At 44.7% G+C, this 17,354-nt stretch overlaps 1 protein-coding gene across 2 annotated transcripts in view; it reads right to left on the reverse strand.

The window, feature by feature from the left end:
- Positions 1-17,354, reverse strand: part of prkcba (protein kinase C, beta a) — a 120,789-nt gene that overhangs the window by 43,529 nt on the left and 59,906 nt on the right. For both annotated transcript variants that reach the window (XM_064322655.1, XM_064322654.1), the window contains exons 6-8: positions 7,098-7,254; positions 6,195-6,329; positions 3,192-3,288 (exon numbers count right to left, since the gene is read on the reverse strand). In XM_064322655.1, coding sequence (XP_064178725.1) covers positions 3,192-3,288; positions 6,195-6,329; positions 7,098-7,254 — 389 coding nt within the window. The remainder of the gene's footprint in view (positions 1-3,191; positions 3,289-6,194; positions 6,330-7,097; positions 7,255-17,354) is intronic.

Genomic DNA, 17,354 nt, shown 5'->3' on the forward strand with positions numbered 1-17,354 from the left:
GGTCCGCTCGTGGGTCTGCTCCGCTGGGAGGAAAGGGCACCTCCGCTGTCCTTGCCATCCCAATTTGAGCAGAGAGGTGAAGGGGGAATGTGTGCGTGAGTGCGTGTGTGTGTGCGTGCGTGTGCGTGTGTGTGCATGTGAGTGTGTGCGTGTGTGTGTCTGTGTGTGTGTCTGTGCAAGTGTGTGTGTGTGTGAGTGTGCGTGTGTCTGTGTGTGCGTGCGTGTGTCTGTGAGTGCGTGTATGTGTCTGTGTGTGTGTGTGCGTGTGTCTGTGCAAGAGTGTGTGTGTGTGTGTGTGTCTGTGCAAGTGTGTGCGTGTGTGTGTGTGTGTGTCTGTGCAAGTGTGTGTGTGCGTGTGGTGTGTGGTGTGTCTGTGCAAGTGTGTGTGTGCGTGTATGTGTCTGTGCAAGTGTGTGTGTGTGTGCATGCGCGTGTGTGTGTGTGTGTGTTAGTGTGTGTCTGTGCAAGTGTGTGCGTGCGTGTGTGTGTGTGTCTGTGCAAGTGTGTGGTGCGTGTGCGTGTGTGTGTCTGTGCAAGTGTGTGTGTGCGTGTGTTGTGTCTGTGCAAGTGTGTGTGTGGTGTGTGAGTGTGTGTGTGTGTGATGTGTGTTGTGGTGTATGTGTCTGTGCAGTGGTGTGTGTGTGTGTGGTCAGTGTGTGTGTGTGTGTGTGTGTGTGTGTTGTGCAAGTGTGTGTGTGCGAGTGTGTGTGTCTGTCTGTGCAAGTGTGTGTGTGCGTGTGCGTGTGTGAGTGTGTGTGTCTGTGCAAGTGTGTGTGTGCGTGTATGTGTCTGTGCAAGTGTGTGTGTGTGTGTGTGTGTGTGTGTGTGTGTGTGTTAGTGTGTGTGTGTCCGTGTGTGTGTGTTAGTGTGTGTGTGTGTGTGTGCGTGCGTGTGTGTTAGTGTGTGCGTGCGTCTGAGTGTGTGTGTTAGTGTGTGTGTGGTGGGCAGGAGGGTGAAGAACAGAAGTGCCCCAGAACAGGACGTGCTGAACCGGCCCAGGCGCTGCAGCTCAGAGCCTACAGCTGGGCTGTGACAGGGACGCACTGGGGCCACGCTTCTCCCCACCCTGTCACCCACATTAACGAGGGCACCTGCCTCATCACTAACCACAACAGATGGAGGTCCTCCTCCACGCTGTCCAACGGACACAACATGGCAGGCAGCGAAGGACAGGACAGCGAATTAAAAACCAAATAGCAAGCAGAGGCTCTTGGGGGGGGGGGGGGGCAGTGATCCATTCAGCACATGTGTGTTTTTAAAACAGTGTGTGACCGAACGCAAACCCACATCAGCACTTTTCCCGAGTCTCACATTTACAGAGCACACCTGTGGGGGGGCTGAGGGGTTGCTGGGTTACTGTTAATGAGAACTTGAAGAGAGACATTTAGGGCAAGTGCCCAACATATTAATGAAACTTTGCTGGGAAATTCAGTTTGCGTAAGCATGATTTTAGAAGGCCCTGCTATCGCCGAATTGCAGCGGTTGGAGAGGTGGGGGCTGTAGCTTTTAGGAATGAAAGTATAAACAAATGAAAGTATAAACAAAAAAAAGCGTGAATAATTTGGCCGGCTGCGCTCCCAGCGGTTCCGCTCAACAGTGACCTTTGACCTTGGCGGGTTTCTGACGGCGTGGCACAAAGCGCCCGTGAGGCAGGAGCCGTCAGAGCGTTCGCTCGGCGGGGAGCACTTCCGTTCCCCGCGCTCGTTTTCACATTATTAAAGAAAACTGCAATTTGAAATTACATACAGCTAGAGCAGCAGAATCCTTTCTCCTGCAATAATGCCACAATGCTGGGGTGGATGATGAGGTTACCCCAGCTGCTGCATTATTCATGAGGGGGGGGGGCATGGCCTGAGCCTATGGGGGGGGGGGGGGATCTGGCTTCTCAGCTGTGCATGGGGTTTGAACCCGCCTCTGCACGCTAGCTAGGAGCACACACACAGGCACACGCCTCAGCTTCAGTGAGGGCCCGCTCTGTGCATTGAGACTTCCTGTGGTACGTGCAGGTGTTGTTTTCCAAAGTTACTTTACAACAACGCCATCTGTCCTGCCACCGAAGGCCGGGGGTGAATTATTCAGCAGTGCTCTTGGTCAGCGGAAAGACAAATCTCCCACCAAGCTGGAAATGTCATGTTTGGGAAAGAGAAGTTTCCGTTGGAAAACCCATGAATTACTTGCACGGTCAAGGTGAAGCGTTATTGACTAAACAGAGATGTACGCAAGGGAGTTGCGGGCTGAAGCACATTTACAGTCATTGGCTAAAAAGGTCATTTTAGCACAATGTAAAAATAAAAAAATGAAGAGAAATATTTTCGTGGAGTAAAGACGTGTGTGGCTGCGGACACAACAGTAAGACCGAGAGTACAGCAGCCAGGCCAGTACAGCAGAGGGAGGTCGTGGACGGACTTCCAGAGCAGCTAAAAGTGGAACGCTGCTCATGTGTCAGGATGTTCTATCCCTGGAACGGGGGCTTCCGCCCCCTGGAAACAGAAGTGACCGCCGGGCTCCTTGGGGCCCCCTCTGATCCGCCAATTACCATACCTACCGCTCCGTGCCTTTCTCTGACTTTCATGCTAGACTGAATTTGTTTATTGTGGCTGAGCTGACTTTTTTATTCAATTCATAACTGGGCCACAATGCCTTCTGGCGACAATAGAGCATTACTCTCCAGCGAACACTCATGGGTATGTAAAATAAATGACAATATTCAAAAGGGAAACCAATATCAACTGGGGGACAATTGTTCTCCAGCGTAATTTGGCCAATGTCCCCATTATTGAGCATTTTATGAATTATTACGGCAACAGGGCTGTGCTCTGACAGCAGGATAACAGGTATGCAAATGAGGGAGAGAGAGAGTTGCAGAGAGAGAGAGACAGGGACAGACAGAGATAGAGATAGATAAAGAGAAAGAGAGAGAGATAGATAGAGAGAGAGAGAGAGAGAGAGAGGAGAGGAGATAGATAGATAGATAGAGAGAAAGAGAGAGAGAGAGCGATAGAGAGATAGACAGAGAAAAAGAGAGAGAGAGAGAAAGAGACATGGTAAAGGACAGACAACCGGCTCAATTTGTTCCTCAGGGGAGAGATTTTTTTGGATCACACAGGAGCTCTGAAATGGCACAGTCCAGTTAAAATGGCCCCTCGTGGAGCAGAGGCTCGGGAGCGGGGGGCCCGGACGGGACGCCTCACCTCAAACTTCTGCCTGAACTCCTCGTTGCCTTCGTCGCCCTCGGGTGGGACGGGCACATTGAAGTACTCCCCCTCCTCCTGGCTGAGCAGTTTGTACCTGTGAGAGAGAGAGAGAGAGAGAGAGAGAGAGAGGGCATCGAGTCCTCGCCTAGGGCATTGCAGATGCACTCGGCTCAGGTGACTCAGTGCACTTCAGAGTGCACTTCAGAGAGCCGCGACGCGGGACACCTGCAGCTCACTCCATCAGAGGGAATGTCTCTTTTCAGTGCCGCTGTGCCTTCCGTAGCAGGTCGCAGTTAGCACGGTCTCGACTGCGTACTGCGTTATTACGGAAAACAGCGAGAGACCAAAGCGACAGACCTCGATGGGCCGAATGGCCTCTCGTCTTCATCAAACATTCTTATGTTCTTGCCACTTCCGCTACTGAAGCACAAGGTGATGTCACTGTTCTTCCTACCGTTTGCTCAATTTTTATCCCAGTGCAGTCTTTCATATGCACGAGGGGATTGCATTTTAGTTGAATCAAAGGGGGGATTTGTTCTACCATTTATTTTGAAAATTACAGACAATTTCTGTCCTTTTATGTTTAGCGGGGGGTGCTTTTGAGCAGTGTATTTAATTTCCCAGGTTGTGGTAAAAAAAAAAAAAACCATCACACAAGTTCCACATGTGATCCAGCAGATAAGTGAGACCTTGACTAAGAAGGGGGCTGTTCACACACGCAGTTATGCCACTCAATGCACACACAAAGCCTTTGGCACATGCACATATTCTGAGTTGTTGAAGAGAACTGGTTGTGAGTGCATTAACTGTGGCAATAACATTTGTGCATTTGTTTTAATTATAACTGAAGTCTTGTATTAAGCAAGCAAAAGAGGGCAGCTGGGAGAGCAGGGAGCTAATTGCCATTTATAGAGCAAAGTGAATTCAGTGCCCATTACATACTGTAAATACTCAACTCCGATACCATCCTCACCACTCAGTTTAAATTGATTGCTTTCACACCGACGGTAATCCTCTAATCAATATGAATAAAAGAGATGTGTTAATTGGCAAGTGCAGGGATGTTCCGGGTGATGAAATAATGGATAGCATTGGCATTGCCTAATGGCAGATACATGCAGTAATTACCTACATACCTCACGAAAAAAAAAAATATATAAAAAATCAACTCCGAATTGCAAATGTCTTTGTGGCAACTGTCAAACCGCCCACAAATTATAAGTGACTCAAGAGTGCCAGCATAACTTTTGAAGACACAGAAGAAACAAGTGTGGGCTGCAACATTTACGTGTGAACTGAAATCAGTCTGGCTGCTATTTTTGAGGTGGAAGAAAGTGTCGTTCCTCTGCAGTGGGGTGACACGTACTGTCACCGTGCCATAATTTACACGCACCGATGATCTAAAGACACTGCCTACATCCACCGCGCTGCACACCCCCGGACCCCACCCACAGAGTCCTCCCTGTACACCACAGCCAAAATGAACTTATTTCCACCCTCCTCTTCTTTTGACTTCCTCCACTCCCTCTCTCTCCCTCCCTCCCTCCCTCCTCCTCTCCTTTGTGTTTTTATAAAGCAGTGCGCTTTGTAGTGCGGGCTGAGGGAGCCGGCTTGCTGCTGCAGCACATTAGCAGACTTTTGTGTCTCTTCCTTTTCTCCCTCAAACGCGGGCTTCTCATTAAAAGCGCACGGTTTGGTAGTGTCAGCAGAACGCGGGGGGGGGGGGGGGGGCCAGGCACTTCGTTGAATAACTTCAGTGTGATAAGATGCACGGCAAAATAAGAGTCTTTAAAATAAAGGAGTGCGAAAAATAATTAGAGAGAAACCGCAGTCTGTGTGCCAGAAATGAAAAGAGCAGCTCGTCAGAATGGCGGTTCTGGTCCGCGCGCCTGTGGGCAGCACAGAACTGAGGAGAGAAGCTCGTCAGAATGGCGGTTCTGGTCCGCGCGCCTGTGGGCAGCACAGAACGAGGAGGACGTCAGAATGGCGTCTGGTCGCGCTTGGGAGCAATGGGAAGTCGTCAGAATGGCGGTTCTGGTCCGCGCGCCTGTGGGCAGCACAGAACTGAGGAGAGAAGCTTGTCAGAATGGCGGTTCTGGTCCGCGCGCCTGTGGGCAGCACAGAACTGAGGAGAGAAGCTCGTCAGAATGGCGGTTCTGGTCCGCGCGCCTGTGGGCAGCACAGAACTGAGGAGAGAAGCTCGTCAGAATGGCGGTTCTGGTCCGCGCGCCTGTGGGCAGCACAGAACTGAGGAGAGAAGCTCGTCAGAATGGCGGTTCTGGTCCGCGCGCCTGTGGGCAGCACAGAACTGAGGAGAGAAGCATCGGGCGCTAGACCTCGGTTAGCTCGACTAGCCCTGGATCAGTTCGGTTCGTCTCTCTCTGGCCGAGCGCAGACAGCGGCACTGGGCCCAGCTGAGTGGGAACCGTGAAGCACATTGAAGCACGCTGTCCTGAGGGTGGGGTTTAGCCTGCTCGTCACATGACAGGATCCTGTTCCACAGCGATAACATTATGCGGAATGTAATGAAAAGCTTTCAAATAATTATTTGATGAAGGAGAGCCTGAGGCAAAGCGCCTTCTTTAAGGCAGCGCTGTTCCACACAGCTACTCAGCACGAGGCCCACTGTCTGCCAGGGAGGGGGTGCATGCAGGTAAAGCAAAACGACCGGTAGCTCAAAATCATTCAGGAAGAAGGGCCGGGGAAAAAAAAAATAAGGCCGGCTGGAGCCAGATATTACCCAGTAAAGACTCAGGTCTGATAAAACAAAAAGATTTGCTGATAAAAACAAGAGCACCGAGCGTCAAGGAAAAGATCTGGAGCGAGTGTCCTTCACTGTGCGCTCACCTGCAAACAGGGCCGCATGAAAAAGACATTTTCGTGCAGAGGCGCGTTTTGCAGAGAGCCTGTGTGCACATGACTGAGCATTTCTGCCCATGTGAATCCCCCCCTGACGCTCGGACACAGTGATTTTTGACATCGAATCATTCGGTCTCTCACCATCCATCCACCCCCATCTTCTGCAGCTCAGAGATCCCGAACGACAGCGATCCCATGAAGTCGTTCCGGCTGGTCAGGTCCCAGTCCCAGATCTCCACAGACAACCTGCGATCCTTGTCTGACTCCTTCAGATTGCTGGAGAGGAGAGGGAGAGGCAAGCTTCAGTGCGGTCCAAACGTTCTTTAAACAAAAACAATCAAATGTAAAGCAGACTACACAGCTTGAAATGAACTTTACTGAGAACCAGCATGAATGATGAAATTCACTACCCACTCAGAATCATTTCCAGACACTATTTTATCTAGAATATTATATATATATATATATATATATATATATATATATATATATATATATATATATATAAAACTGCACTGAGTTAGACACTTTCATTTAAGAAAAAAAAACAGACAAACAAAACACTACAGGCTATCACGAGGTCAAACTGAGAAAAGTTCTATGAAACTGCAATGATGGGTAGGGATTTATAGTAGTTTCCTTGACTACAGCAACCAATGAAGCAGCCTGGTAATGACCATGTTGCTGCCATATAATTCATGCTTTGCTCAGGGGTATAACTTGAACAGTGTGGTGCTGATATACAGCTTCATCGCTACAGTATCCACATACATAGCAAGCTCAAAACAGTATAGCTCTACTCATTTGCTCAAATCTGTGACAGCTCTTCCCTCATGGATATGGCAGAGGATTTTGGGCTGGTAAGACAGACGGAATTACAGGCCACATGCAACTTTTACCCCTCTTTGCTGGCTGGGCGGATGCTAACGTCAAACCTTGAGAGTATCTCAAGAGCTCTCCATAAATCAGAAGCCCCTGCACGTACAAATGCCCGGACAAAGCTATGTTTTATAGGGCTTTTGCACTGCCCCTGGTTTTACTCACAATATAAAAGTTTCATTCCATGTAGGGTTGAGGGAACACTTGATGGTCTTGGTCTTCTGTTTGCTCTCACTCTTGGGGTCTGGGATGAGTTTCAGCTTGACATAGGGGTCAGACAGACCATTGGGATCCATGGGTACCAAGTTCCTTGCCTCTTTAACTGAACAGATGAAGAGGGTAGAGAAAGGAAGAAAAAAAGAGAGATGTTATGGGGTAGAGAGACAGCCTCTTCTAGAGAACCAGTGAACTTTAGCAAGTGGAGTCTATGAATGTAGCCATCACATTACAACACAAAGGCAACAAAAGCTTGCTCTTTCCTTTTTACCCACCCTTTCTCAACACTACCAGCCTCAAAATTACATTCTGTTACATGGGAGCTATTGAAGATCACCCCAGATTTCATTTCAGACACTTTCAATCAGCTGCAGCCCTACAGTCTGGGTGTGTAGAATATCTCCTCACAAACTGCAAAACTGCTAGGTATTCCTGGTGGAAATTACCTCCAGCAAGATCCAGCAATAAATCCTTTAAAAGCTCAATAGGTTTTGGCTGAGAACGCCTTCGCACTCTGTGATTGTTTAGCCATTATTCCTGTAATAGGATTTGTTTTCATTGCGTTCCTTCCCCCACCACTTGACCAACGCAACAATTTGCATTTGATAATACATCTAATTAATCAGACAAACCAGCTGCGGCCTCAGGATTTCTTCCTGGTATGATTTACGGTATGCCGGTGCATGTGACTCCAGGGGTGTAGGTTAGAAAGGAAGGCCCACCTTCCGGCAGATAACAGCCAGGGTCCACTCATAATTACATTTGTTAACAGGTTTTGAGACTGGGATTCTGATTACTCCACCCAGTGTTTTCGGCTGGGGAAAACCTAGTAACCTAGTTGGTCTTTTACTTGCAGAAAAGCCCAAACACAGTGAGGCAAGCCACCACTGTCAAACAGGTTAACACCCCCATAACCATCAGCTTCAGCCATGTCATTGTTTTACCAGCAGGTACAGTACAGGTGTTTCTCTGGATATTAAATTAACTTAAGGCTTCCCTTTGCTGGAAGAACAGCCCCTCACAGGAGAGATCAGATCAGACCAGATCTTGCACTACATTTATAGCTGGGAAGCCGTGCAGGAAATACAGTCAGAAAGGGTGCCATAACGGGCAACATTATTGGGCCTCTATGTGAGAAGATGATCTCCTCCGGTCCCACACGAGGAACACCAAATCCTACTCCACAATACCCTTTCTGTGGAGAAGCAAAGAACCTCAACTACCACTCCACATTTCCCAGATCTGACTCAGACAGTGAAGCCTACCCATAGATACATGGAAGTCCATAAATCGGCTTTATTGCTTGTGGAATTAAACCAGTGAGCAGAGAATGATGCAAGATAATAGCCTTTGACAATGCACTCACAGCAAGTCACTCAAATGCAACTTGCAACAATTTCCTCAATAAATAAGCCTTAAAATGCTTAAGAAAGAGGAGGGAATGGACCTCTCAATCTGGGAAATGCAGTTTTCAGGATGTATTTAAGCATTCATTAGGTGTTAGTGACAGGGCTTTGCGCTGAATAGGGAGAAACGCTTCCATTCATCTTGTAGTACACCGAACAGACCCGCAGTGCTTTGAAGTGACATGAAATGATAGAGGACAGCATGATGGATGAAAAATAGCTGCAGTCAGAGGCTATATGCTGAATTCAACATAAGAGGTCTGCAATTGCCCCAGACAGGAAAGATTCCCTCATTAACTATTCAAAGGCTAAGAAAATTTAATTACATTCCCGGGAAAAAAAGGAAAATGAAAAATGAAATGCACAGAGTGTTGGAGCGCTCAAACCTGTGGCAGAGAACAAAAATGCAGATAAGAGTGTGTGCTGTGGCAGGTGTGTGTCAGGCAATAACGCTCTGCTGAAAAACACCAGAGCTGCATTATGCACCCGGGCTCTGACTCACAGGCAGGTTCAGATCAGGGCTACATAAGCCGCGTTTCCACCGCAGGAACTATACCCCGGAACTAGGAACCTTTTGAGGAACTCAGTGCGTTTCCACCGCAGGAACTAGGGTCTAAATTTAGTTCTGGGGGCTTTGTTTTACCCCCCAAAACGTTCCTGCTCGGGGGATAGTACTTTCCGAAAGTACAGGAACCTTTTGGGTGGAGCTTGCAGCGCTGAACATTTCTGATTGGTCGAGTACTCGTAGCATTTGTGTTGTATTTATTTTCCGCCATTACCCGCCATGTTTGAAAATATGCAGCGGCAAACCAATTTATTTTCATAATAACTTCAAATCAAACTTGTATGTTATGCGGCGCAGTAGCCTACTTTTGGTTATAGCCTGTCAATGTCTTGGAATTATAACGTGTGCTCTTCTGTTCTTTTCTTGCTTTAGTATTCGTTTTATAAAATGCTAAGCATTCGTGCTGGGACAGCATATTACGTAGGCTACCAAAACATTCAAACGGATTAATTCGGTTGCTGAATATTTTCTTCCGGATTTTCTTTGTTAGCCCGTTGTAATTGACTCAAAACGTTTGATACAGTTATGTGAGGTATGCGGTAGTTCTGCATAATTAACATTGGTGATACAGTACAAGCAAACTGGAAATCACCTTCCGCACTTTTTATCCGGGTAAAATAACAGGTTAATTCTAGTAATCTTCCCTTTAGCTTTTTCAGACTGCCGTAATTTTACTCAATTTTACTGCCATTTTTCAATTCCACGAAAAGACCAGAAAGACTATGGACTCATTTATGGTGCATGGTTCGCATCTGGAGGGCACACTTCGCTGCTCGGCTAGCAGTAACTTCGAAGGAAAGCAAACGGTGGCTGTACCACTACTAATTTACATTTTCACGCAAGTCCGAGTTTTCGTTCTATTCTTGTCATTTTGCGATTAGCCTATATGGAATTGACGACGAGAAAGTAATAAAACAGCAAATTGTTTACAACGTGTGCATGTTTTCTGCTGTTAATGAATGTGTTTGAGAGGATATATGAAAATCAATAAATACAAAAGTAACCATATATAGTCATTGTTGGTAACCCGTTGTATATAAGTGGAATAAACCCCTCCGGGCTGTCCCGGTTATTAGAAAATAATGTAGGCTACTTCGGTGGTAGTATGGGGTCACAGAAGAAATCATATGACAGATGGACCGACGACAACGTCAGTGGGCTAATTTGCCTAATCTTCGCGGTACTTTAGACCCCAGTGGAAACGCAGACAACCATTGGCTGAAGGAACCTTTTAGTTCCTGGTAAAGTAGTTCCTGGGACTGAAAGTTCCGGGTAATTTTGGTGGAAACGCGGCTATAGACTCCAGATCCTTGACTTTCAGTGTTCTGCGGCTGCATAAGAGCCCGAGTGTGAACTTCAGCATGCTAAGCACTTGGTTCTCAGCCACGCCGAACACAGCGGTGGAACACATGGACCTGCTCTATGGCCAATCAGCCACAAAACTCCAGGGCGCTCCCTGCCGCTCTCTGTGTGAGCTACCCCGCGTGGGAAGGGGGGAGAATCAATAGTGGGGAGGCCCCATCATAAATTTTCCCTAACTGATTAAAAGTCTAAATGCTACATTTCCCCTCAGGGACCCTAATGCAATATAAACAGTGGTTTCACGATCAATATACAATATAAACTAGTCACTGGCACTCCACCTAGCTCAGTGGAGGGGGGTGGTCGGGATTTCAGCCAATCAGAGAGGACCTACGTGACCATATTCTCATTCATAATATCAGTGGGTTTCCAGGGAAGGGGAAATGCCATGGACTGCAAGTAAATGGTACAGAAGGCTGGATATGAATGTTTAACTAATGTCCCACTTCAGACAAATAGCCATAGAGTTTTACAAATCAGCAGACTAAAAATTCTCACAAGCAGTCAGAATTTGGGTTTTTTCAAATACAGAAACTGGTTCCTATATCTAAACAATTCACTCTTAAAATTTAGAGGACACAAAGACCAGTTGCCACAGCAGATATAAATGAATGAGCATGTCCTTCAGCATATATTATTTATTTGCTGGATAGTAACATATGATGGACACAGTATGCGAGGAACAGAAATGAGATTATCCTTTTCCGGAACACTCTGCTGGATAATGCACTGTAATATTGTTAATTCTGATTATGAAACAACACAATTACAGAGCTGGCATCCTGGGAATACTTCAGAACAACACAATTATACCAGGAATATGCTCGTTTCTAATTAATTGCCTAATTGTGTGGAGTCCATTGTGCTTTTATGTGCGAGTTCTTATTGTTTGCAGAAAAGGAGCTGATGAAATAGTAGTGCAGGTTTTCCTACCTTGTTCCTATGGCTTTCTGGTGAAGTTTGACTAGAGAGTAGAAGACATTTTTTGCAGGAATACAGGGTTTCCACAGCATTGAGCCAAACTTCATTTTCAAGACCAATTAAAAGCCCATATATCATCGTGTGGAATAATGCCACCAAGCTGGTACTAATGTAGCTATGTCTTGACTGATAGTGTGGAAAATAAACTGGAATTATTCAGTTCAAAATATCATTATTGAGCTTCCAGATAAAGAATTATAAAACCTGTCGAAAATTAATGATGTGTTCAATCTTGGGCAGACACAATGTATTAAACTCCTGTTTCATAAACATTTAAAGTTCCACTAATGACCTCAAATTAATATGTGCCTCGTTGTCTCGCTGTGCATGTGAGCAAAACATTGCCTATTTAACTCTCTTTCTCGCTTTTGAGCCCAGCTTGAGACAAACCTAGACAACTCGAGGTTACTGCACTGTAAACTCCATTTAACTGCTGTGCATTCAAGTGAATAAACAAAGAGGTAAATGGCTTTACTTACTAAAGTATGTACCATATATTTTACAAACAAAACAATCAGAAGTACAACTCACTGTTGAATCCTAAAAGAACATATTAATTCCACATATAAACTCCAATACTATATCTGAACTATACCATAACTACACTAGGTTGAACACCACCATTATATGATTACTTTTGAATAAGAATAACATAAAATAATAATGTTAACAGAACCATGAAAGGAGTACTTCTTGGTTAGTGACTAAAAAAAAGGCTAACACTGGTATAAAAGACCAGGAAACACAGGAGATTCACATAAACCCAAATTACTACACAGAAGGAGAAGGACCAATTGCACAACAATAGTCATTTTTAAGAATTTTTAGAATAATCTGAAGATGCCAAATCTATCAAAACATACATGAAGCTTCAATTGGAAAGACAATCATATCTCATAAAACAAATATCTATGCCAGTTAAAAAAAAGTCCCCTGGCATCATCACTCCATTAAAGTCCTTCCTGGTCTCACACAAGCTCTTTGACCATGAAATTCACTGCACTGGCTGTTGGTGCTTTCCGATGGTTTGCCCAGGACAATCCAATAGCCAACAAATTGATATCGGTTTGTCTCTCTCTTCTCAAGGATGTAGGTCAATCGTTGTGCTATTGATCTTCTAATGTACTTTCCACCAGTGGCCCAACAAGCACGTTGCCAACCTGTGGAGAAGCAGCACCGACTCCAGACACAATTACCAAGGAGAGGTTCCACCAGGCCAACACCAGAGGCAAGGATAGAGAAGGACTTATCAACACTGACAGAAGGTCCAAAACTACATCTTACTTTATGTTCAATACCACAACACTAGTTTGCATTGTGAAAGCAGCTTTCAAGTTAGTGGTACAGAGTCTAGTGGAAACTGCTTTGCTGCTAACCTGGCCTCGGTCTACAAACAGACCACATGACTGAGTAAGGAGGAAGTGGGGGCAGTTAATATGTAATGTATTAGGGGCTGCTGGGTGGCTCATTCCATTAACACGCTGCTTTAGCGGCATCAACTCGTGCCCTGCAGGGCACCACACAATTAGCATCGCCCAGTGACGGCAGGGTTTCAGTCAGCCAGGACAATCGCCTCTCATCGCACACCACCCACCCATGCTGGTCAATCAGACACCAGCACGTCAACCTGTTAAGCTGCATGTGAAGTATCTTCCTACATCTCATGTCTGCAGAACCCTAACTTGTGAACTGCAGTGTGATAAGAAATTGCAGCTGACATCATGTGACACCACAGAAGCATATTTGCTTGTCTGCATCAAATCTACAGCGGAGGTTGGAGCAATGAACGCTGAAAAAACAACAATCAAAACTGAGGATAAAACCCTAAAAAACGCTTCACATAACATACATAACATACAAGCCTGCTTGTGGGTATCTTCACAAATGTAGCAACAGTGCAATATATGTGGCTGAGAGAAAAACAAATGCACTGCAGAAGCCAACAAAACTGGTACTAAGCCAAACACACATGGAGCCACTACTTTTTTCACTCAGCAGTCCCCCAGTTAAGGTTGCTGAGATATTGAGGCAGAGGAGGACACTTCATGTGCAGTCTAAGCAGGAAGACTGTGGGGGCCGCTTAAGGGGGTTGCAGGTGCATGATAAAACACGGCAGCCCCATGGACAGAAATCCCTCCCCCAGTCAGAGACGATACAGGAAAGAGTCAGCACTGTCAGGGTCTGTATTCCATACGAGACGGTACGGACCAAAGAGTAGAAAGTTTATTGCTGTTTTGACACCATGCGTTTAATGTAGACGTCACAGAGCAAAATGTACAGCAGCGTAAAAGAGATGCATAAACCTCATGGTCACACACCTCTCAGCCAACGGAAATAAGTTATGTTACGAAGAGAGCAGGGACACACGCCTACCAACAGCCCTCAGTTTGATATATAACTATATCACCGAAAATACAGATTACAGGAAGATAAAGGAAGAAGAGGATTAGCATAAAGCAAACATTAAACCTAAAATTAGTTTTGGGTTTAATGTTTGCTTTTCACCCCTCCCCATAATGTGTCTTTTGCATCTCTAATTTCATTAGGCAACACCTTCCAGCTAGCAGACAGATGTCTGGAGTTACAGCACGAAAATGTGATAACGCCATGGAACACTAAGGTGAAAAATATCCAGGGCCTTCCCCTGTTGCACTGTGAAGAAGAGACTGCAATCCACTGAACACCACTGAACCACACAGCATAGTCATACTGCCCCCCAAAGGAGACTGAAATTACTGCAGTCCTCAACACGCCCTCAGAATTATTCTGGGTACTGCAATCTTTCATCATAATTAAGCTAATCTTTCACGCACCTCGTTCACGAGAGAAATGTGAGTTTGGAACAGTTCAATGTCAGCGAGTGATTTCAATGCAGTGATTTCATCCTTTGTGAAGCGTGGCCTCGGAGACACGAGCAGTGTGTCCTCCCTGCTCACTGGGCTCAGAGGGATCCATCAGAGCTGGAAAAGGGAGGAGCTGATGCGGCAAGGCTTTCCCTGTGCACAACATGAGCTGCTGCTGCCACCTAGCAGCAAAGGGCGGTGTTACACGATGAGCTGGGAACAGCCTTCCACAAGTCTGCCCACATGTGGTCATGGGGAGCCCCCCAGTGTGTGCTGATTTTTCATTATGTAAAAAAGCTATTTCTCAAGTGCAATGAGATACGTACAGGACCTCAAGCATGAATTAGCTTCTTTGCAAGGGTTCCCCAAAAGGCCCCATTATGAAGGCTCTGTGAAGCACGTTTAAGGACATGCAAATCAAATTTGGTTTTTAATTGCTAATATGATGCCTCGTATGACAGTTTCTTTAGAAGGAATTTTCATTTTACAGATTGAAAAAAACCTAATGTCGGAATCTGATTTCTCAGACAGAGAATCACACTGGAGTCCTAACTGCTGAAAGCATGTAATCTATGTAATCTGGTTACTGAAATCGAAGAACTGCGTGCACAAAAAGAACACCAACGCAAATTGTAATGAGTTAAACCAACATTCTGTTAAAGGAATTTACATTATGAAACACTTAAAGACCTCCACGATTACCTTCACTGATTAATCACACAGTGGTTCTCCAAGATTTTGGGCGGCTCCATTTTATTAAAATACTACTGCAACTCTTTGGTGAGAGGGTGCATTAATGATTAGGTACCACTAATGCACCCCATTTACACAAATTCTCGTGAAAATATCTGTAAAATCTTAGAGAGCCACTCTGGATGCATTAGAGCCTGGTTACTGGCAGTGAATTACATTAGCCAGCTTCGGTCAGATTAATGGTCTCACATCATTTCATCTCCTGCAGATTGCCTGCAATGTATCGTATTTTCCACTAGAAGGCAGCACTGGTATAGGATTTGACCTCAATTTGTCAGGTTTGCAGATCAACCTTCAAAAGTAAAAATGAATGGAAGTCGATAATAGAAGAGGCGATTTAAGATGGTATGGGGTTAAACTCTTGAAAATATGTATGGGAGTCAACTGAAGTTGAAAGAGTTCAGAGATATTTTAGGGAATGTCAAGGTCTGAAGGTTACCAGCACCAGACACTGTGCTGTATGATTTGTTTTACCTAAATGGTTTTCAAAACTAAACATGACAATTTGTACAGGGATCATTAACACTAGGAAATATTTACAGCTATCAGCTTAGTCACTTAGTTCACCACTGGGTTGGAGAACTCAACTACAAGTTTTGTATGCTAAATTACATGTTTTTTAAACAAGATGTACAGTACAATCTAATTTATAATTTAATGACAAATTGCACCTGGTGATATTGCTACAATTGCTATAATGTAACAGTTATACACACAAATTCAGAAGATAAAATATTAGAGGCAGGCCAAGTTTATGTTGAGCATTTTGTACTTAGCTTGTTTGTGCAGTTTGTGTTATATGTTATTGCTGTAAAAGGTATAACTAACAATTCCACTGAGTTCACCTTACAGTATATTGCAACTTATTAATCAACACTTAAGTTAAGCCTGTGTTAAGGTACAGGCTTAATCACATTTATTTAAGAGCACTTCGTTCCTAGTTAATAAGTAAATGATCATCAAAGGGAGAGAACTAAACTTGGTATCTAAAATGGGCCTCCTAAGGCTGAGAGCATAAAGACTTTGTTTTATTCAGCCTCTCCTTTCAACCTGCACCTCTGGCAGGTTCAATTAACCAATCATTGGGTCAAGCCCCTATAGTTACTGCTGTTTGATTTGACGGCTTTGTCAAACAGCACAAATGAAATCGGAACAATGACTGCAGCTTTTGTCATATTCCCCCCTTCTCCTGTAGAAATATGCGGTATAATTAACTGAAATATTCAGCTTTTTAAAAATGATGCAGTTATTATTAAAAAGTAATACTGGCCGTCTAATTAGTGAAATTCATATAAATTACATATAAATACAAAGTATAGCCTCAAAGAATTATCAAGGATAAATATGCAGTTTAGCACCACATATGCAAAAATTAACCACCAATAAGACTACACTTTATAGTGCAACACTGTCTCCAATATACTGGCACCTGCACCTACCGCTATAATCAAAATGGTAATTAAAAACTGCACGCACCTAATGCAAACAATTACGCATTGTTGCATCGAACAAGACCAAAACATGCCAACGAGAGATTCTATGCGTGAGAGAAGTGGCTTAAAGCTTAAAGGTCAGAATTTCACTGGGAAGCCACCACAAATGCAGGTTTGTTGACAAAAATGGCACTACTCCTACAAAGAGTTACCAATATAACTGTTATATTAATATTAAAGTTTTATGTTGTTACATTAGAGTATGGACACACAGATGCATGGGAAACTGTTGGACCATGAGGGACAAGCCAATACTCCCTATAAAATAAAATGTCAGTGGAGTTTGTCAATCATGTTGGAGTAATTTACCCCTGTTAAAATATAATAAAATATAATGTAAATCAAATTTTAATAGGAATGATTTGGGAACAAGGACAAGAAAATCAGGGCTCACAGTGAATAAAAAGAGAAATTTTCCCCTCTGTCAGCAATCCACAACTAAATATGCACTTTTGAGAAAATGTACATGCATTCATTTGGCTAACAATTCAATGCAAAAGCGATTCTCAGTTTCTCCGTAATGGAGCGGATGTTGGGGATTTCTCTAACTGAGTTCATTGCAGCTGCATGTTCATTCTGGCAGATGTCTGGAAAACAGACTGACATGCTGTATGTAGATCACTTGCCCAGTATCCTCATGCCTACAGGGGACAGAACGTGTCTGAGGCTTGCAGTTGAGCAAACATGCAAAGCAGGCATACACTACATCAATGGTAAACAACCCTGTTCCTGGAGATCTACCAACCAGTAGGTGTTCAGTTCAACCCTAAGTTGGCATACTTGACTCCTAGGCAGCTAAAGGT

This window comes from Anguilla rostrata, chromosome 2, assembly GCF_018555375.3.
Source record: "Anguilla rostrata isolate EN2019 chromosome 2, ASM1855537v3, whole genome shotgun sequence".
Classification (NCBI taxonomy): domain Eukaryota; kingdom Metazoa; phylum Chordata; class Actinopteri; order Anguilliformes; family Anguillidae; genus Anguilla; species Anguilla rostrata.